Source organism: Euwallacea fornicatus, chromosome 21 (genome assembly GCF_040115645.1).
Source record: "Euwallacea fornicatus isolate EFF26 chromosome 21, ASM4011564v1, whole genome shotgun sequence".
Taxonomy (NCBI): Eukaryota; Metazoa; Arthropoda; class Insecta; order Coleoptera; family Curculionidae; genus Euwallacea; species Euwallacea fornicatus.
Window position 1 is genome coordinate 173,335 of NC_089561.1, and position 18,358 is coordinate 191,692.

The 18,358-nt window shown below is 34.5% G+C and overlaps 5 protein-coding genes across 9 annotated transcripts; 3 read left to right on the top strand and 2 right to left on the bottom strand.

The window, feature by feature from the left end:
• The first annotated feature begins 20 nt into the window (after nucleotides 1-20).
• On the top strand, nucleotides 21-2,996 carry LOC136345839 (phenoloxidase-activating factor 2). 3 transcript variants are annotated; one of them, XM_066294479.1, is made up of 4 exons: nucleotides 21-141; nucleotides 1,092-1,239; nucleotides 1,420-1,615; nucleotides 1,864-2,996. In XM_066294479.1, exons 1-4 carry the CDS (start codon nucleotides 91-93, stop codon nucleotides 2,801-2,803), a joined length of 1,335 nt encoding a protein of 444 aa, XP_066150576.1. In that variant the 5' UTR covers nucleotides 21-90; the 3' UTR covers nucleotides 2,804-2,996. The 3 variants fall into 3 exon arrangements, with proteins under 3 accessions (XP_066150576.1, XP_066150578.1, XP_066150577.1); XM_066294481.1 differs by lacking the exon at nucleotides 21-141 and adding an exon at nucleotides 497-1,030; XM_066294480.1 differs by lacking the exon at nucleotides 21-141 and adding an exon at nucleotides 498-922.
• Nucleotides 2,997-3,136: 140 nt separating this feature from the next.
• nanos lies at nucleotides 3,137-5,142 on the top strand. The gene is made up of 5 exons (XM_066294497.1): nucleotides 3,137-3,769; nucleotides 3,856-4,154; nucleotides 4,217-4,288; nucleotides 4,342-4,523; nucleotides 4,576-5,142. The coding sequence occupies exons 1-5, from the start codon at nucleotides 3,505-3,507 to the stop codon at nucleotides 4,697-4,699; spliced, it is 942 nt and encodes a 313-aa protein (XP_066150594.1). The 5' UTR covers nucleotides 3,137-3,504; the 3' UTR covers nucleotides 4,700-5,142.
• Nucleotides 5,143-5,294: 152 nt separating this feature from the next.
• Nucleotides 5,295-15,564, bottom strand: LOC136345835 (protein tramtrack, alpha isoform-like). 3 transcript variants are annotated; one of them, XM_066294471.1, is made up of 8 exons: nucleotides 14,373-15,564; nucleotides 11,518-11,743; nucleotides 10,132-10,319; nucleotides 9,735-10,081; nucleotides 9,542-9,565; nucleotides 8,875-9,042; nucleotides 8,674-8,797; nucleotides 5,295-8,613 (listed from the first exon to the last, which is right to left on the bottom strand). In XM_066294471.1, exons 1-8 carry the CDS (start codon nucleotides 14,658-14,660, stop codon nucleotides 8,458-8,460), a joined length of 1,521 nt encoding a protein of 506 aa, XP_066150568.1. In that variant the 5' UTR covers nucleotides 14,661-15,564; the 3' UTR covers nucleotides 5,295-8,457. The 3 variants fall into 3 exon arrangements, with proteins under 3 accessions (XP_066150568.1, XP_066150569.1, XP_066150570.1); XM_066294472.1 differs by having other exon boundaries at nucleotides 8,674-8,785; nucleotides 14,373-15,560; XM_066294473.1 differs by lacking the exon at nucleotides 9,542-9,565 and having other exon boundaries at nucleotides 14,373-15,561.
• Nucleotides 15,565-15,711: 147 nt separating this feature from the next.
• On the top strand, nucleotides 15,712-16,488 carry LOC136345858 (adenosine 5'-monophosphoramidase HINT1-like). Its single transcript, XM_066294518.1, has 3 exons — nucleotides 15,712-15,906; nucleotides 15,964-16,185; nucleotides 16,238-16,488. Exons 1-3 carry the CDS (start codon nucleotides 15,823-15,825, stop codon nucleotides 16,397-16,399), a joined length of 468 nt encoding a protein of 155 aa, XP_066150615.1. The 5' UTR covers nucleotides 15,712-15,822; the 3' UTR covers nucleotides 16,400-16,488.
• LOC136345849 (probable enoyl-CoA hydratase echA8) lies at nucleotides 16,408-18,004 on the bottom strand. Its single transcript, XM_066294501.1, has 5 exons — nucleotides 17,830-18,004; nucleotides 17,522-17,766; nucleotides 17,325-17,469; nucleotides 17,116-17,265; nucleotides 16,408-16,729 (listed from the first exon to the last, which is right to left on the bottom strand). Exons 1-5 carry the CDS (start codon nucleotides 17,900-17,902, stop codon nucleotides 16,443-16,445), a joined length of 900 nt encoding a protein of 299 aa, XP_066150598.1. The 5' UTR covers nucleotides 17,903-18,004; the 3' UTR covers nucleotides 16,408-16,442.
• Between the last annotated feature and the right edge of the window lie 354 nt (nucleotides 18,005-18,358).

Sequence of the window (18,358 nt, forward strand, 5' to 3'; positions counted from 1 at the left end):
GTCCACAATTACTTTGTTTATCTGCCTGACTTTGAATCTCCCACTATTGTAAATCAGTGGCGGAGATCCCTCAATGTCTAAAGAGCTCTAATGGCACAAGTGCATATGAAAAATTTCATTTTCTTTTGCGTCAGAATAACGGTAAGAAATTGAATTATTTTTTACAAAAGTTCATTGAATTAGAAAGTAATGATTAAGATGTCGAATATATTACGAGTCCTGTCCTGAATGTGCGTTCGTCATAATGAAATAACATGGAAATTCCGTGTTACAATAGTTTAGTGATTCTGGGTACAGTGATTTTGAAGTTAATAATTCGCCTTATAAAAGTAGTTATCACCGAAAAAAGGTGGATATTTACATTAGAAACTTTAAACTAAATCACCTTTTGACCTGTTTTGATAATTATCACAACCTTGTTTTCAATACCATTAAGATATAAAAGGACGGAGCATTAGCTGTTGATCCATCATAACGTTATATGCCCATAAGTGTTAGAATATTTTACTATTTTTAATTAGCATTACGCAATAATTAGGTAGGAACTCATCTGTCTATAATTGCGAATAACCAACAGAAAATTAAATTTGATGCGTGCGCCTCTGTTAAAGCTAATAAACAAATATAATCACTATAATAATAAGAATATTTATAAAGTAAAATACTTGACCCATCGATATCGTCAAAAGAATCCAAAACGAGTCAGTTTAATGGCCAATTAATGGGGACCGTCCAATACAGACTGGTCTCTGCGCACAATACGGGGGAATTTTTTATTTTTCATTGGCTTCTTGCTGGTACAGGATCGAATTCAAGGAATACTACTTAGTAAAACCCAAACACCAGATTATTAGACGTGTAATTCAAGTGCGACAAGTGGTACCGCGGCACTGGTTGGGAAAATAACACTATCATCATCAAGGTAATAATAACCATCGTATTTTTGCGTAAATTTGTTGTTTGTTAAGAAAAAGAGTCTGATGCAGCTTGGTTTCTGAGTTACTTGGTTGCAGTTTAAAATTGCTGCAAAGTACGTTTGTCCGTTTTATGAAAAAGATCTGCTTCTATATGCTGGCAAATAAAATTTTCAGATGAAACGTTCCGTGATTCACCTTACCATGGGAGCAACCCTGCTTCTCATGGTACAATGCCAACCCGCTGCCCAAGGTGGTTCTAGCGTTGCAGATCTGCTCAAACAAGCCTCAGGCAACTCTTCAACTGGCAACAATCCCTTTACTGGTAAAATATTTAAATTTTCTTATGTCACATCTTCGTTCGCTATGGAAAGTACATGTTTCTCCCTGTATAAATAATGAACAGTGGCAGAATATGATGCATGAGTGCTTTCGTAAAGTGATTCTCCACCACTTCGCGTTCATAAAAAACTAGGTTTATAGTTCATTTTTCGTTATCATGCAGCTGATTTGAATAAAACAATCGCGGACATTTGGGGAAACCTCGCAACCGCTTCAAGTTCATCCACCACTACCTCCCCGACCATTAACGGCAATATTGGAGGTGGTATTCCCGGGGTGGGAAGCTGCACCTGTGTGCCTTACTACCTCTGCAACAATGGCACCATTAACACGAATGGGGCGGGCATTATTGACATAAGGTTGTAGGAGGAAAATGGCGAATTTGTGGGGGGAGAAAGGGGCACTTATCAAAAATTTGCGACAAAATGGCCGACATTTTCTCTATTATTTTTGACGTCTAAGTAATGCATGAAACTGAAGACGAGATGAGTTTTCTGCGTCGATTTTGTTGCATATTTTTTAATAATTTTTGACATTTGATATGTTGAAATTCGCCATTAAAATTAAAGGTAAGTACTTATAATTCCATGAATGCGGTATTTTACAGAATTAACGACGGTCCTTGCGAAACTTACCTGGAAGTGTGCTGCGACAAAGAAAATCAAGAAGAAACCCCTATCACACCTACACCGCCTCCAATAAAACAATCTGGGTGCGGCTATCGACACCCTGAAGGAATCGGTTTCCGGATAACCGGCGATAACGAAAACGAGGCTCAATTCGGCGAATTTCCCTGGATGGTTGCTTTACTTCGAGAAGAAAGCATCGAAGGTAACCCCAATAAGCTTAACGTGTACCAATGCGGCGGAGCGCTGGTGCACCCCCAAGTAGTAGTAACTGCTGCGCACTGCGTTAGTGGCAAGGACAAAATATTCAAAATCAGAGCAGGCGAATGGGACACCCAACACACCCAAGAATTATACCCTCACCAAGACCGACAAGTGCAGACCATCATATCGCATCCTCAGTATTATGCGGGCGCCCTTTACAACGACATCGCCGTTTTATATTTGGAATCTCCATTTGAAATGGCGGAAAATGTAAACACCATTTGCCTGCCTCCTCAAGGGACCATCACGAACGGAACTACGTGTTACGCCACTGGTTGGGGTAAGGACGTGTTTGGTCAGAAAGGGAAATACCAGGTTATTTTGAAGAAAATTGACCTTCCCACTGTTGCTCGTGATAAATGTCAGAGTCAGCTGCGTACCACCAGATTGGGACAATATTTCGTTCTTCACGACTCGTTTGTGTGCGCAGGAGGGGATCCCGGAAAGGACACTTGCAAAGGGGATGGGGGCAGTCCTCTTGTATGCCCCATTGCAGGGAAAAAGGATCAGTACTACCAGTATGGAATAGTCGCTTGGGGAATTGGATGTGGCGAAAACAACACGCCTGGAGTGTATGTAAATGTGCCTCTGTTTCGCGATTGGATCGACACTCAAGTGAGGTCTTTTGGACTAGATACATCCGCGTATCAAAGTTAATATAGAGCATTACCATGTAAATAGGTTTTAGCTGTATTAAGACTATTTTTATGTTTATCCAGTTATTAAAATTGCGATAAGAAACATCTTTGTAAGACATTTAGGCATCATCAAAGAAAAAAAGATAAGACCCTACTAAATGCCTATTTTTTCACCGATACGTTTTTGTGTAATATAACTTGATGAAATGAAATTTTCTGTATATATCAGTTTTCGGAATCTGGAAATCGATTAGAAAACATCTCTGCAACGAGCAGAATAAATTTTCTATCGAGTAGGCCATAAGTGATACCATCATTGTAAATTTCGCATCGAAAAACAATTGCTCACGGTCTGTTGCAATTGGTGCAACAACCTTTCAACTTTTAGTCATCTGTCGTTTACTGCCAGATTATTTTTACGTTTGCCGAACGTTGCACCACACGTGTCAAATTTTTTTCACAAATTTCAACACAAACACACAAAAACTGTTAAAAAAAAGAAGGGTTGAAAAGGTACATGAAATGTACCTGACTTAAAAATAGCTTTATACAACAACAGTTTCTTTCGATTTCCTTTGAGATCATTACCTTTCAGGAAACTTATTTTTGTCCATAGGTACCTACATTATTTGTACACTTTCCTCAAACTAATAGTTTTGTTCCTTGTGAAATTAAGTCAGTGGTGGGAGCAGTTGCCCAATTTACTACTTAAACGCGGAAATGCCGCTCAATAGTCACTTTCCCGGCGCCCTTGCGATAACAGAAATTTCCATTTTCGACAAAATGTATAACGTGTTGAATAACTCAAACTCTGTTAACAATTTGTACGACAAACAAAAGTACGAAGATGTGTTTGAGGAATATTTTTACAATCGTTTCCTGCATTTTTGGTGTGATGGTGATGTAACTGCGACTGTCGAAACTAGCCATGCCGATGGCGTTGCAACCAGTGGACGTTTTGAAAACTGTGGAACATCACACGAAGGTAGATAAAAGTTTAACCGTACTAAATATTTAATAAAATATCGTAGAACTGCGTAATTCACGCTTTAAGCTTCAAACATGTTTCAGACCTCATTTACAAAAGTTGTAAATTCGGCAACAAAGTCTACACCACTTGGACCACAACATCTAATGGGCAAATTTCATCTCCAAAAGAAGCTAATGGAAAACGGCGAATTAAGAAACATTTTTCTAGACAACAAACTTCTCAGGACCCTGGAGACTCTAACAGAAGCAGAGCGTTCGAGCCTATGGAGTCAAAGCATCCGTTAGGTTTATTTTATAAAAACTCTTTTTTTCCCGAACTTAATTCTTATCCATTAAATGGGAGATGGATTAAAGGCAGTATGATGCTACATTCTGGTCAGGTAATGTTAGGACTGTTATTTATTTCGATAACCGCCGCTATATTTAAATAATTATCTATCAGAAAAATAACAATGAATCCAGTAAAGACACAGAACTGACTGAGAAAGTTTCTGGAAACAACCCATTCACTCAGGTTAGTCTGTAGCGCTTTTGAACATTTTTAAGTGACTGTCCATTTTATTTAAGCTTCGATCAACGCTTCAATCAATTTCAAACCAATACAAACAATATCCTGCAGGATTCAATAACTATAACTTATTGAGACCGATCTGTCGATTTTGCTTCAAGAATAGGGAACCCGAATTGGTGTACACCAGTCATGAAACCAAAGCCGCCGATGGTACCGTTACATGTCCAATTTTAAGACGGTGGGTATTCACCAATTAACTTAGTCAATTTATGTTAAACTCATTGTTAAAGGTACACTTGCGATCTTTGCGGAGCTACCGGCGCTCATTCCCACACCAGAAAGTACTGTCCATTGTACGAAGGTTTTATTAGGGGTCAGTATGGGAAATTGACAAAGGCGTACAATCTACTTTAAGTGCGACTCACAATAAAAAAATATCCAATAATAATATTTTTTTAACTTGAATGATTTTTTTACGTTTGAATATTCTTCATATTATCGATTCTTTTATATTGTGTTTTTGTGGCATGTTTGAATTTTATTTTTCACTGTGTTTGAATTTATGTATGTTTTAAAATTTTATATATCAGTATAGGTACCCTCTGTAAGATATCTTTTTGTAAGTGCTTCTTTTACTTAACACATTTGTTACTTTCGTTATTTAAAACATAGCAATAGTGAATGTATTTAAAAACGATGCTCTATATATCAATGTTGATTTTATGCAAGTACCAACGTAACAATTTCGATATTGTTATCAAGTCATTTTTTTTTTAATTTTAAATAATTCTATAATTTTTCAGTTCGCTCTATTTCATTGCAAAAAAATAAAAATATTTGATCTTCAGTTAAGCTAATATGAAGCCTTTGAATGCTGTATGTTTCTTTGGGTGATTCGTGACATGGATGCAAATGTTCCACGCCTATGGATTGATAGATTTGGAATTAAAGCACTTTTCCCTAATGAACTTGTGGTCGGGAGCTAAATACATATGAAAACATCCGGACAAATATATCAAAATCTTTAATAAATAAAAAAAGGAATAATTATACCTAATACAACATTATTAAATATTGAAATGGTATGTATAAGTATTAAGTAAAAACACTAATATAATCACAAAACTTAAAAAAAGGTTGCAAAAATTTTTTCTAAAATGAACGGTGTTGTTTACGAAAAGTTTTTTGCTATTATAAGCTATTATTCACGATATATCAATTTATTACTGGTCACAGAACTTTTGAAATTTTGCTGATAAAAAATCGGTGAAGGACAATAAAAAAACGGGATTTCTTCTTAGGTCGAAGTTTCGCATTAATTTAAAATTTCTTCAAGACCAAAAACGTAAACGACATAAAATGCACAACGATCGACAAACATTGTGTAAAGAGACAATCGGTGCGAACTAAATGAAATTTAATAATTGACAAATCACAAATTTTAAGAACCACAAATGCGAAAACTTTTGTTTCTACACTTTCAGAAATCAATTTTATGACATAATTTTAAGATAATTTTTAAATTTTGATAATTCTATAGTAATTACCCCTTTGGACGATGTTTACTGATCATCTTATATTTGGTGTCGGTTACATTTTTAATCCTGAGAAAACTTTCAAATTAATCCAAAATCTCAACCTAATGAGAAAATCGTTTAAATAGATAATCAGAGACACGAAAACTATAGAATATTAATATATACTACTTTTTTTTGGCTTATAATAACTCAAAGCTTTATTATTATTACTAAGTTTATTCAAAAATGATATTTTTTACTGTGTAGCAGATCATTAAACTTATCTATCCATTCCGGTAGTAAATCTATTTTTAACTTACCAATTAGGCACTCAACAAAGTGATAATTCTGATTTAAATGTTTCAACATACGTACCTCTATTACGTAATGCGAAAATTAAAAGGTCCTTTTGCGTAATTCACACATTACTTAAATGTGTAGGAAATTCCGCCGATGAAATATACGTTAAAACATTCAAAAAAAGGGGAGGCTACAAGAAATCCCATGTCACGAACACGTCGCTATAAATACAAATATAATATACTATACTTACTTAAGCCAAATCCTTATATAGACGAAAATTTTGTTTATATAGACTTACACATTATATGTATCTCTAATTCAAAGCTTTGCTACAGCTTAAATGAATGCACACTATAATTGCGAATACTGAAAGTGAAGGAAATACGTTGTGATATGAACAAGTATAACCTACGCTTACTGGCTAAGGACTAACCTGATGTCTTGGGTAATAGATTCGGTGGTTTTGCGAAGAATAATTAAAAAAATATCCTCTAACAGGGCTTATTATTTAGGAACTCAACAAGGGTTGTTCTGCGCACACAGACTTGGATATACCCGACAAAACACCCAGTCTTCGACCAGTTTTACCACCCAAGACATGTGCGAAATACAAAAATGTGGCCGAAATATAGTTTTTTTGTGATATTCGTGTAACACCGCTTGATTGCAGAGTTGGGCTTTAGTCCTGAGCTACTCATACCTTTTTACTCAAACCTTACGATATAATAGTTTTATCACTCGAACACTCTTAACTTCCTACACTTTAAAAATTGCCAATAATAACCGCCTTCAGAGTCCGTATTTTGTCATTTACGTCAGACTGTCCGAAATAAGAACGTTCTACTTCTTAAACTATCAACGTGTAGCACTACTATGAACACCTACAAAAATACTACTATAGAGAGAAAAGAATCAGGTACATCATATTGTTACGCAAAAATTTGTGATTAAAGACGGTTATTGCCGGAATCATTATTCTGTACACATGTGGACTCTTTACTTAAAGAAAACCACCAAATATATATTGTAATAATACCTAAAAACCGTCTAATGGTTGTTGAATGTTTAGAACACATGATTCTTGGAAGTGACTTTAATACTTAACGTGAACGGGGAGAAGAAAAGATTTAATTCTTGAGATGTTAGATTTTGAAAGATGAGTAATCGAAGATGCGTCAAAGATGAAACAGTTTGTATTTCTCATGCCCAAAATCACCAATAAATAAAACAAAATATGGATTTAGCAACGCTTTGCTTTACCTTCGTTTCAAAGGGACAGATAAATGCAAACATCCGTCAAGTCAATAAGCCTCTTACAATGGCCAGCAATTCCGTACATTTTTGTTTTATCACCAGAAGGTACACATTCAACGACGATTTGACTGTTTTCATACACACTTTTTCATGCGCGACCACTTTATCAAACGAAAAATTTCTTCGTCAAGCAGTTCAGTCTATGAAAGGCAACATTTTGATTTCTGCGACCCTCAATTGAGCCCTTGTTAAGCTTAATACGTAAAATTGTGAGATTACTTCTTAAATTTACCCCCGATGCGAAGCAGATCTATTTGATTTGATTACGTATGTAGGGAAAAAGCTCAAACCGGTCATAACCTAAAGCTTAAAAAAATAAATTATAATACACAATAATAATATAATAATCATCATAGAAGAACAAAAAGCGCAACGTCGAAAATCACATTTATATCCGCGAATTTACCGTTTTCTCAGTGCGGATGCTTTCAATTGTCATTAATATGCATTTAGTAATGATTACTAGTGGAAATGTTTTACTTAAATTTAAAATTAAATAGGAGATAGTGCTAATATTACTTTGGTCTGTACGAAATACTAAAGGAAATGGAAAAATTCAACTATAAAACTACTAAACCTATAATACAGTTTAGTATAATCGAGGCGATAGTGCACTTCACATATACAGGATTTTCGTCAAAAGAACTGAAACCACCTATAAAAAAATCAAGTTGGCAATATGGACTTAATGCTGCAAATTCGATTTTTATGTAGGTTGCGTTTGACAGATATTTAACTGCCCCGGTTCTTTGACAAACATTGTATATTATTGCAATATGTTTTTCAAAAAAATCTTGTTTCGCCATAAAGGGCAGATGTTCTTCCCTTCACTCGAATTTCGCACACAATTAAAATTAGATTTTGAACCAACATACGTTAAATTGAGTGTTTGTTGAGTGAAAAACATCTGCTTTTCATGACGGACCAACATGCTTTCTAAGTTCATTCTTACGAGAAGGAAAATGCGTGCAAATACCGTTAATTAGGTCATGATGTAGTATTCCTCAGTCGCTACCCTGCGTTAGCGGAACGAGTAGCTCACTTATCGCTGCCCGATTCGGAATGATCTGAATTGTTGTTTACCGGATTGTCAGGTTTTTCTTTTTTGACCGGCGTTACCGGATTGTCCGGTTTCTCTTTTTTGACCAGCGTGATGTCTGGATGACTCGCCAAGCCCTCGTCAGATGAAGCCACCTTAACAGACACGCATGTAAAATTGCGAAACTACATTATAACATTCAATAGTCAATTTACCAAATTTTTGAATTCATTGCCGCTATTTGAAGGAATGTCTGGTAAAATAGAATCGGCCTCGTCGTCGGAAGTGCCTTCATCATAAGAACCTTCCTGCTTGGCCGGATAAACACTGGAAGTTAAACTACTGTTTAGATCGGAAGGAACTTGGGAAAAAATGATGGTGGGACACAACGTCCAGCAACAATTAAAAGCTCCTACCTGGAAATATTTTCTTGATTATCGGCCTGCGACATCGAAATCAAATAGTTGGAAAGCGTTTGGGGAGTGACATTGAGTTGCTCAGCCGCCCTGAACAGAGTAATTTCCTTGCGTTTTAGTTTCAGTAAAATATCGGTCGGTCCTTGTTCCGTCCAAAAGTCCCGCACCCTATCAAAGTTCAACTTACAAATCGGTTTTTGCCAAGCGCTTTAAGAGTTTTCAAAAAAGCTTGACTTATATACTTACTTGAATCACACTTAATGCTTAGTAAAACAAACTTGGAAAAATGTGTTTTGAACAAAAGTTAACGAAGGAAAAACACATGCACAGTGACAAACATGCAAAATAAACAAAATTATTAATGGGACATGTTGCATAAGCGAACAAAATTAAAATGTTTAATTTCCGATAGAAGAAATGAATGTTAAATAAGAAGCTAAACGTCAAATTTTATTAATTATTGGCGGCATCGCCCGATAACGTGTCGCTCAAGCAGTGCCAATATAAACGAAGGCTTAAATATGAAATTATACAACAATAAGAGCAGCATTTTTTTTTTTATAAATAGTAGGAAACACTCGTATGACAAATCAAACTACACTAGGAGCATTCAACTAAATTTAAAAAATTATTTAAACTCAAGCTATTAACACTCTGATTGGCATACCTTCTGTTAAATATTGGGTGAAAACTGCAAAATTAAAGATAATAATTTCAGTGATTTGTGAATAAAGCTATTGAGTCGTTTACACAAAGATTAATGACATATTCTTTTAATTAAAGGAAAGCTTGACAAAATCACGTCGAAAGAAAACTATTTGATAAACTGTACAACTTTCCCCCGGAAAGTCACAACTTACCTGTAAGGATGCTTCAAACAGCCGTAGGAGTCCCTATACCGTCCGTACAACGTCCCGTAAGAGACGCCCAATAGTTCGGCGGCCACTTTCATCTCCAGACTCTTCGTCTTGATGGCGTCCATCACTCTCTTAGTAAACGGTTCCTCCCAAAATTGTTGCCTGCGGCCCGTGTTCAAATATTCGGTCATTTTAACCACGTCCGGCCATTCTTTCTCAATAGCTGGCGTTAAGAAAGACTGATTCCCAGATGTAGTGACATTGCTCGCAGTCTTGCTGCTATTATTCAGCGATGGTACCTTCTCGGTAGAGAAGGAGGCATTGCTCTGCTCGTCGTCTTCATCTAGGGGCTACCCATTTTGTTGCACAAGAAAGGGTATATGGAGTGAAGGATACTTACAACTTCTTTTTTGATTTTCATGGGTGGCTCCTCATTGTCTGTGTTATTCGCCTGATCTTCATCCCAGATTTGTAAGTCGTGCTCGCTACTGGACATCGCATCGTTCGAATAGGCGTCGTCGCCCACTGTACTAACATTACCCGAAACGTTGGTGATTTTCGGGGTTGCGAATCGTACGTCGTAGTCATCTGCAAAAACGCCAAACACTTTATCTAACAACACGAAATCATGTTTATAATTACGATTTTAAATCTTTAGCTTGGTGGAGACATACATATCGATAATGTTTTTTCTATATATGAGCATGACAATAATCATTTGGATAACTTTCGCAATTATTTAAATTTGAGAGAATCCAGTATAAAATTAACCATTGAGAAAGAACTAAATAAAATGAAGGTTCGCGAAAGTTCGAAACCAGGATTTACTGGAAACGAAAACCAGCTTACACAGTTATTTGAATTATAACTAACCATTCAATCATGAATAAAAGGGGGAATATAAAATGTCTATGTGACGAACGATGGACAAAATTTCAATTTCCAAAAGACAATACATAAAAATGTTTTATGTAAAAACAATTATCCAATCCACTATCAATTTTATAGAAGAATATCTTCAGAATTCCGAAGAGCTGGTAATGGGGCAAAATCAAAATAGAATCATTACGAAAAAAAATGAACAAATTATACTTGGGGTGCGAAGAGGACTGTATCAGCTTACAGAGTCAGCAAACAATACACATACTCGATACACAAACTACTCACTAAATAACACCCACACTAGTGTCGTGTCTAACGAGTGTTTGAGCACCACTACTTTACCGATTATCATTTTATTCCATATAAAAAAACATCAACCAACAGTCGTTTGTTGCCGTGTTAACACTTAACTGAATGATCTAAGGAATTTTATCGCATCCAAACATGCAAGAAATTTACAGCCTTTTGCAAATGTACAGCTCATCGGTCATAAAAATTGATAGACGTCGAGAAATAATATATTTAAATTTTAATATTTTTGCATATTGGAAATATGGGAAATAGGAACAAACCAACATCTGGCAAGGGGGCCTTGTTCATTTAATTACTTACGGTTAAGAACTATTAGAAAATGACAAGTATCTTAATGACACAATAATCAAGAGTTCCACCTTAAGGAGAATAAGAAGTCGGAGTCATATTAATTAAATGTTTGTCATAATAAATATTGTGGAAGCAACAGGCTGAAAATTTAAATTTTCAAATGTATATAATTGACAATAAGTGTAAAATTGTTTGAAACGGCTGTGTTTAAAATTTCTACTTTTGGTATCATATTTATACAATCAAATTTTATAAATTATGTGGGGGTCAATAAATAACATCCTCCTCAATATCTTCTTACCTATAGGAGGCCGCCCTCTTCTCCTCTTATTGGACGCGTGATTGACAGCTGGAGAGTCATATTTAGGACTATCCATAACAGTGGTGACTTGTGGCATAGCCGCTTGTACACCATTTGAATTTCCATCCGCCGAGACATTAGCCTGTTCGTCATCCTTCCAGGATACTTCGGCTAAACCTTTTATTCGAAGCTCTTCAGCTGTCTTTAGTAGAGTTGCTAAATGGTTCTAGAAAAAAGGAATTCGTAAAATTTCTCGTTCCATCATGGAACACCGCAGTCTTTATCCCTTAGAAATAATTGACAGAATTTGACATATAAATGAGGTTATAATCCCAAAACTATTTAAATGTCAAATATTGTTCGACACATGTGCGCAAGTGTTAGCCTCATTCATTTGTCAAATTTACCCATTGTCACTGTCTATTAGGTATAAACATCTGCACTCCTTGGCGAATGAAGGTTTTTAACATTTGCAAAAACTATTGTTTTACCTGCGGAAAACTTAACGTTCTGATAATATTGTCAACAGGTTAATTTTTATGGGAACGATGAAATAAAAGCACATAGAAGTTGCTTCTGATCTGTTGAGCTTTAAGAAGCAGGAAACTAATGATCGAAACTAATCGACATAGAGGTGGCAACAGCCAAAGTCCATTAGAAATAGGTATCATTAGTTGCGGGGAAAAAAATGGGAAGTATAAATAATACTGTAAAGTTTTTCAACATACGTGCAAGCCAGAACATATTATACCTGTACATACTTTCTTCTAAAATAATCAAAAACTCATAAACAAATATACCGGGACCTTGAAGTGTTTTGTGCAAGAACTGTTAAAAGAATGAAATAATGAAATAAACAAAAGATCAAAAAACAGCTCTTATCTAATTTAGAACTTTTCAAAGATAAATGGTTTTGAGAAAAAAATGGAAATTTTAATGAATCACTTTTTCGGAATGTGGGCTGTGACGAAAGGAAATTAACAGTAATAAGCGTAGCATTGAATTTTTTCTAGATTCAGATTTTTACCTTTTCAATGACCTAAAATTTGCCTTGGAGACAAAATGAACGAATAAGAAGTCTTATTAAGCCTTATTATGTTGTTTCGCAAGTAAACAACTGGTAACGGCTTTTTACATATCTATTATTTTGTATTTAGGTAGATTTCTATGCTATACCACGAATTATGGAAAATTTTTAATATATTTTTTTATACAATTCAATTATAATAAACGAATAAATAAATAAATCTTTATTAAACAGGAAAAAGCTGTGTACAAAAGGTAGCAAACGTCAACTATTGTCGTGTTTTAGTTAATACCTGATTACTGAACATTACAAGTTGATACTATTATTCATAACATTAAGCCGTTGTTGACTTGTTGCATGTCCTTGCTAAATTGCTGTGTGCATTGTTTTAATATACCTATTATTAAACCTTTTCTTTAGGTTTTTATTATTTATGCATCCCTTTAACGACCATTTCCTAGACGGTATATTCTAAAAATGCCTTTAATAATATGGCAATCAAAGATGAGTTTCGACGCAGTTCCGAGCAAAAACTTTTGACTCACCTACTTATGGCCAATTTCATTTTCTATCTATCTATCTATCTGTAATAATCAATTGCAACCAAAGAAATGACGTCAGAACAGCTTTGCTTGCAAATTGCCTTTTTGCAATTTTATTACTTATTTAATATTTATTGTACCTACTTTTGCAGAAAATAAATCTTCTATTCAATTTTTCTGGTCGGAGCTGATACATTCTATAAACTTTATTGTTGCCTATAGCTGCAAAGCTAACCAGTGGAATGCGAGCTGATGCGGATCGCATTCCACCAGATTTCATATAAAATAACTTGGTATTGATATCTTAAACATGAAATATCACCTTGAGATAACAATGCGTCTATGTTGTAGGAAGGATTGAACCAACAAAAAAATTGTGTTAAAGTTGTTTTTATCAGCTTGATCAAATTTAACATTTTTCATAAAATCCCCGAGAGAGAAAAAAGAGACAAAGTTGCCAATCATTAGTACATATATTAAAGCATATTAAAAGTCCCTCAATATAACACAACTTTATTTCCATTTAACCGATTTTTATTTCTCACTCTTTCAAGGACAGCAATAGTGGAGACACCTTACTTAGATGTGGAAATAAGACACCATGTCAAATCTGACACTTAAACATCAGATTGAGGGTAAAATTAAGGGATTTCACAAGGCTCAAAGCTTAATTTCTAGTATGATTTAATGGTTAATAATAAATTTATATTGGTGATTTTTACTAATATGGTAATGTTTTATTAATAAAGAAATTTTAGAAAATAAATTTCATAGCTAAAACTACCAAAATTATCCTTAAGGCAGTAACATGCTATACTCTAATCCCTAGGTGTTGGTAAGTAAACAATATAGTTATTCTACAAATTTTGGTTTTTAAGTCATCACCTTTTTATATGTGATCTAATGTAATAAAATGATGAAGGCACCTTACAGAATTAAACACATCAAAAGTATCTACCAGGCATATGTACTGTAATATTACATTGAATTCAAAGTCCATTTGTAAGTGCCATTTCAGCTATCATTGCATTGGTTAAAAAAATGCAATGCCTGTCAAAGAGCTATATTCCACCAATAAAACTGTATTTTTATGGGCATAAAACTGACAAAAATAATGAAATCATTGATTGATAGAAATATCTTTTGACAATTGTAAAGTTTTAAACTTTAAAAAGAAACATTTCATTTCCTGTAATATTTTTTTAGGTGACAATTGCACTGTCATTTTTACAGTTATAAGGATCCAAAATCATCAAAGAATAGAAAAAAACCTCAATGATACTTACATGTTCAACATTAATTTCTCCTTTGTACATGAATTCGACAAGGCATTTAATATCTATATATTTCACATCTTTCATTATAAGAATAGGGTCTTTCTCCTCATACTGTGACAGGATCTTTTCGAAGTAGGTACTACAAGCAGAGAGGACAATTTTATGTGCCTTAATCGTTCGTCCTTCGCAGGCGAGTGTCACATCACAGAAAGCCTGTCGATCCAACAATTGCGAGAACATTGTTTGGAGGTTCGAGTGATGATACCTCCATCTGAGGCAATACTGTTGAGGAAGCATCTTTGTTTGATTTTTGTATGGATGCTTTGTTAGACTGACGTATTAGTGCATATTTGGTAAATTAAAAAAAATTGCCCTTGGTGAGTCAGCGTTCTCTAAACAACAATTTTAAGATTTTCAAGGAAATCAATATTTTTGGGGTTTTCAGTTTGTAGAGTTTTAATGTGTCTTTAGGCAGCAAAGCATAGAATTTTTTCTCAAAAGTTGGAGTTGGCTGTATGAATAATTATCAGTCATTTGGAAAATTCCCATAAAAACATACGTCGTTTGGTTTTTTTTATGATTCAGTGAGCCAATAGCGGCTACGTAAAAGGCATGCATTGGCCAAGCCTTTGAGCCGAATCAATACATTCCGTCTTACAAAAAATCACCACCATATTTTGAAGGTTTTCGGAATTTCCGGCACCATTCTACGACCACTTGTAAACACCACCACTTTTTGTAAACAACTGGTTATTTAACGACTTGCTAACGGCACTGAATATACGCACATACACAAAATGCGAAACCAAAACGAGGTCAAAAATTACACTACTTTGCGGAGGAAACACTCCGTAATTGGGCCTTTCATATTTATTTTTATAAACTTGAGATTTTTCACAAGCCTGGGAAAAGAAAGAGAAAATCTATTAGATATGTCAAGTTCATTGAACGCAATTTCGCACTTGTAATCGCAATAAACAAACGCGTTTCTAATTTAATTGTTTATCGACAATTTTAATATACACGGAATTGCTAAATGCACTTAAATTTCTGCAAAATACTGTCAATTTTTGGCTCAAAAACAGTCCTTCGGCGATATTTATTCAATTTTTGAAAAACTTTTGGAAAAGAGACGCTAGATGATTTTGTAGGGACAAAACTATTGGAGACGCTTTTTTACCGATTTTCTCGAAAAAAGACAAAAGTCACCAATCTGACAACTGAATGACACCATTGACAATTACGCGCGATATTCGCTTAACTCTAACTGCTCTATGTCGTCATAACAAAACACCTAAAGCAGAAAATACTTTGTATCTTTGTTTAACAGAATCAAGTAAAAGAAGATGGGTGCAAAGCTGCCAATGCTAAAAAACAAAACAATTCCTATTTACATCTTTCTCCGATTATTAACGATAAAATTTGTTAATAAAACTTTTTTTTGTTAACGAAAATAATTATGACTTTTGTTTTAAGGAAGCTAACACCACTTACCTTAAAAAATCACTTTCTATTACTTAGACCTTGCACTGTAACACAAAAGGTAAGAAATAAGACATTCTAGAGTTTTATAATTTCATTTAAATAAGACCATACATAGATGAGCAGCGAAGTGGAGAAAGCCTCTACGGCAAAATATGAGAAAAATACAGAGACAATATTTGACAAAATTATTGCCAAAAAGATTTCAGCTGATATTATCTATGAAGATGAACAATGTTTGGCCTTCAATGATGTGGCCCCACAGGCACCTGTCCACTTCCTTGTTATACCCAAGAAGAGAATACCCATGTTAGATAAATGCGAGGACAGAGACGAATTTGTAAGTATTTTCTAGGTATGGAAGTTTCGAGGTAAAGAAATAGAAATTCCAGCAATTGGGTCACCTTCTGCTAGTAGCAAAGAAATTAGCTCAAAATAGGTTACCAAATGGCTATCGCTTAGTCATAAATAATGGTAGAGATGGTTGTCAATCAGTTTATCATTTACATTTACACATTTTGGGTGGGCGACAAATGAACTGGCCTCCAGGATAAGTTATCAATTATACATCTAAAGAGAGATTTTTATTATGTTAACTTATAATTTACTCTTGACAAATTCATTAAATTCTTTTTCCCAATCACTACAATCCTTCTCCTTCAAATGGTAACTTTTCCCATGCCTACCAATGCCACTTAAAAACTTTTTGGCACCTTGAACAATATTTTTTAATTTAACATTATTAGCATTCTGTTTTTCATATTTTAAAAGTTCCTCATAAACTTGAGTATAAGCTGCATTATAAGCAGAATCTCTGTCTGAGATTAGGCAATCTTGAGGGAATTTTTCTAAACATGTTGCCAGCTGTAATGCTTGCCCTAATCCTAAAAATAAAGCATTTTTGAGGCAAACTGAATGGCATTATTCATAGTGTGACCAAATATAAGAGATGGAATAATAGTCTGAACGCACTTAATAGAGCCTTACAATCAGACCTAAACTTTAAAATCACATAATATGGAGGTCAACAATTGAAAATATTTTTCCCATGAAATTGCTGAATTTTTGGAAAAAACTATGTCTCTTTTTAAAAGCTGTGTTATATATTAATACACTGGTCACTTTACTTGAAAGTAATAAAATAATTTCATTGGAACCTATAGATTGATTTAATACTGTGCTTTTATCTCAACACTTTCATAAATATTGTTCTATAATATTAATAAAGTTGCCAAGATTTTGATCTAATTGGCAAAATAAACTTTCTTACCTGTCCCACAAGCAACAATTCTGTTGGCTAAACCCCACTCAAAGGCCTCTTTTGCTGTTAAAGATTTGCCAGTTAAAATTAAATCTAATGCTCTAGAGAGGCCTATTAAAGCTGGTAATCTGACTGTGGCACCGTCACTTATAGGAATGCCTACAATGTGACTAACAAATCTATTATATCTTTGATTGGTAAGTAGTGATGGTTTCTACCGAATCTCCTTTCATATAATCCTAACACAGCTGTTTCTTCCATCACTCGTAAATCACACAGAAGTGCTAGTTCTAGACCACCAGCAACTGTATACCCACTGAGAGAAGCTACCATTGGTTTTCTGATCATTTTTTTTAACGGCAACTGAAGAAAAATTTTGTTTTATATGTTATAAACACAGTCATGTAAGTCATACAATAGAAAACTCCGAGTAGGAACCGCAATACGAGTCACCAATCTCCGCGATTTCCTGCATATCATATCCCGAGCAAAAGTTACCACCAGTTCCATGCAACACTGCTGTGAGACTGCTGTCATCTTCTTCAAAATTTAATATGGCCTGTTCCAGTAATTTGGCAGTAGTACCGTCTACACAATTGCGTTTCTCTGGCCTATTGATCCCTATCGTTGTTACCTTTCCAATTTTATCCACCAAGACACCTTTAAATAATTTGATAATTATTGGGGACAAAATACGCGCCGAATAGTGAACTATGGACTTACTGGTTTCACTTATCGCTTTGGTCGACATATTTTTGGTCAGTTTAAAGGTTCTTAATAATTGTTTATAAAACATTATACAAGAAGCATAGTTTAGGTATATAATTGTGTGAATTAAATTGGTAATTTTTTGGATAAATTTTAAATCATTTAAAAGTAAATGCGAATGACAGTTTTGATTGATTTGACAATTAATGATGAAACGTCATGAGCCGTAACGATTCATTTTAGTCGTTCAAGCGATTACTTTTGAAGTGTTTATAACATGTGGTTCGTAGTATAATGATTCTATATATCTGAGCAGTCTCCCATACTTCTAAGTAATATTCAAAGTACTCTTAGGACTCTAATCGAGCACAGTACAATAGTATAGTATTTTCTCCTTTTGGTTCGAATTATTTACATTGTTAACACTTATGATATGTACTTTCTAAGTCTACCAACATAACAGTTTGCATAACACATTTCTATTTTTGTTAATTTCCTCCAACAGTTTAGATTTAAAATGGTATTTGTAACATAATAGCTCCAA

What these genes read in the sequence shown, in the direction of transcription:
- LOC136345839 (XM_066294479.1), top strand. Translation starts at nt 91, where the DNA reads ATGGCACAAGTGCATATGAAAAATTTCATTTTCTTTTGCGTCAGAATA. An exon ending in TCTTTTGCGTCAGAATAACG is followed by an intron (nt 142 to 1,091) that starts GTAAGAAATTGA and finishes TAAAATTTTCAG; the next exon opens with ATGAAACGTTCCGTGATTCA. An exon ending in TGGCAACAATCCCTTTACTG is followed by an intron (nt 1,240 to 1,419) that starts GTAAAATATTTA and finishes GTTATCATGCAG; the next exon opens with CTGATTTGAATAAAACAATC.
- nanos (XM_066294497.1), top strand. Translation starts at nt 3,505, where the DNA reads ATGCCGCTCAATAGTCACTTTCCCGGCGCCCTTGCGATAACAGAAATT. An exon ending in GAAACAACCCATTCACTCAG is followed by an intron (nt 4,289 to 4,341) that starts GTTAGTCTGTAG and finishes ATTTTATTTAAG; the next exon opens with CTTCGATCAACGCTTCAATC. An exon ending in ACATGTCCAATTTTAAGACG is followed by an intron (nt 4,524 to 4,575) that starts GTGGGTATTCAC and finishes TCATTGTTAAAG; the next exon opens with GTACACTTGCGATCTTTGCG.
- LOC136345849 (XM_066294501.1), bottom strand. Translation starts at nt 17,902, where the DNA reads ATGTTTTATAAACAATTATTAAGAACCTTTAAACTGACCAAAAATATG. An exon ending in CAAAGCGATAAGTGAAACCA is followed by an intron (nt 17,767 to 17,829) that starts GTAAGTCCATAG and finishes AATTATTTAAAG; the next exon opens with GTGTCTTGGTGGATAAAATT. An exon ending in CCTACTCGGAGTTTTCTATT is followed by an intron (nt 17,470 to 17,521) that starts GTATGACTTACA and finishes ATTTTTCTTCAG; the next exon opens with TTGCCGTTAAAAAAAATGAT.
- LOC136345835 (XM_066294471.1), bottom strand. Translation starts at nt 14,660, where the DNA reads ATGCTTCCTCAACAGTATTGCCTCAGATGGAGGTATCATCACTCGAAC. An exon ending in GAGAAATTAATGTTGAACAT is followed by an intron (nt 11,744 to 14,372) that starts GTAAGTATCATT and finishes CCTTTTTTCTAG; the next exon opens with AACCATTTAGCAACTCTACT. An exon ending in TGAAAATCAAAAAAGAAGTT is followed by an intron (nt 10,082 to 10,131) that starts GTAAGTATCCTT and finishes CAAAATGGGTAG; the next exon opens with CCCCTAGATGAAGACGACGA.
- LOC136345858 (XM_066294518.1), top strand. Translation starts at nt 15,823, where the DNA reads ATGACTTTTGTTTTAAGGAAGCTAACACCACTTACCTTAAAAAATCAC. An exon ending in CTTGCACTGTAACACAAAAG is followed by an intron (nt 15,907 to 15,963) that starts GTAAGAAATAAG and finishes GACCATACATAG; the next exon opens with ATGAGCAGCGAAGTGGAGAA. An exon ending in GCGAGGACAGAGACGAATTT is followed by an intron (nt 16,186 to 16,237) that starts GTAAGTATTTTC and finishes TAGAAATTCCAG; the next exon opens with CAATTGGGTCACCTTCTGCT.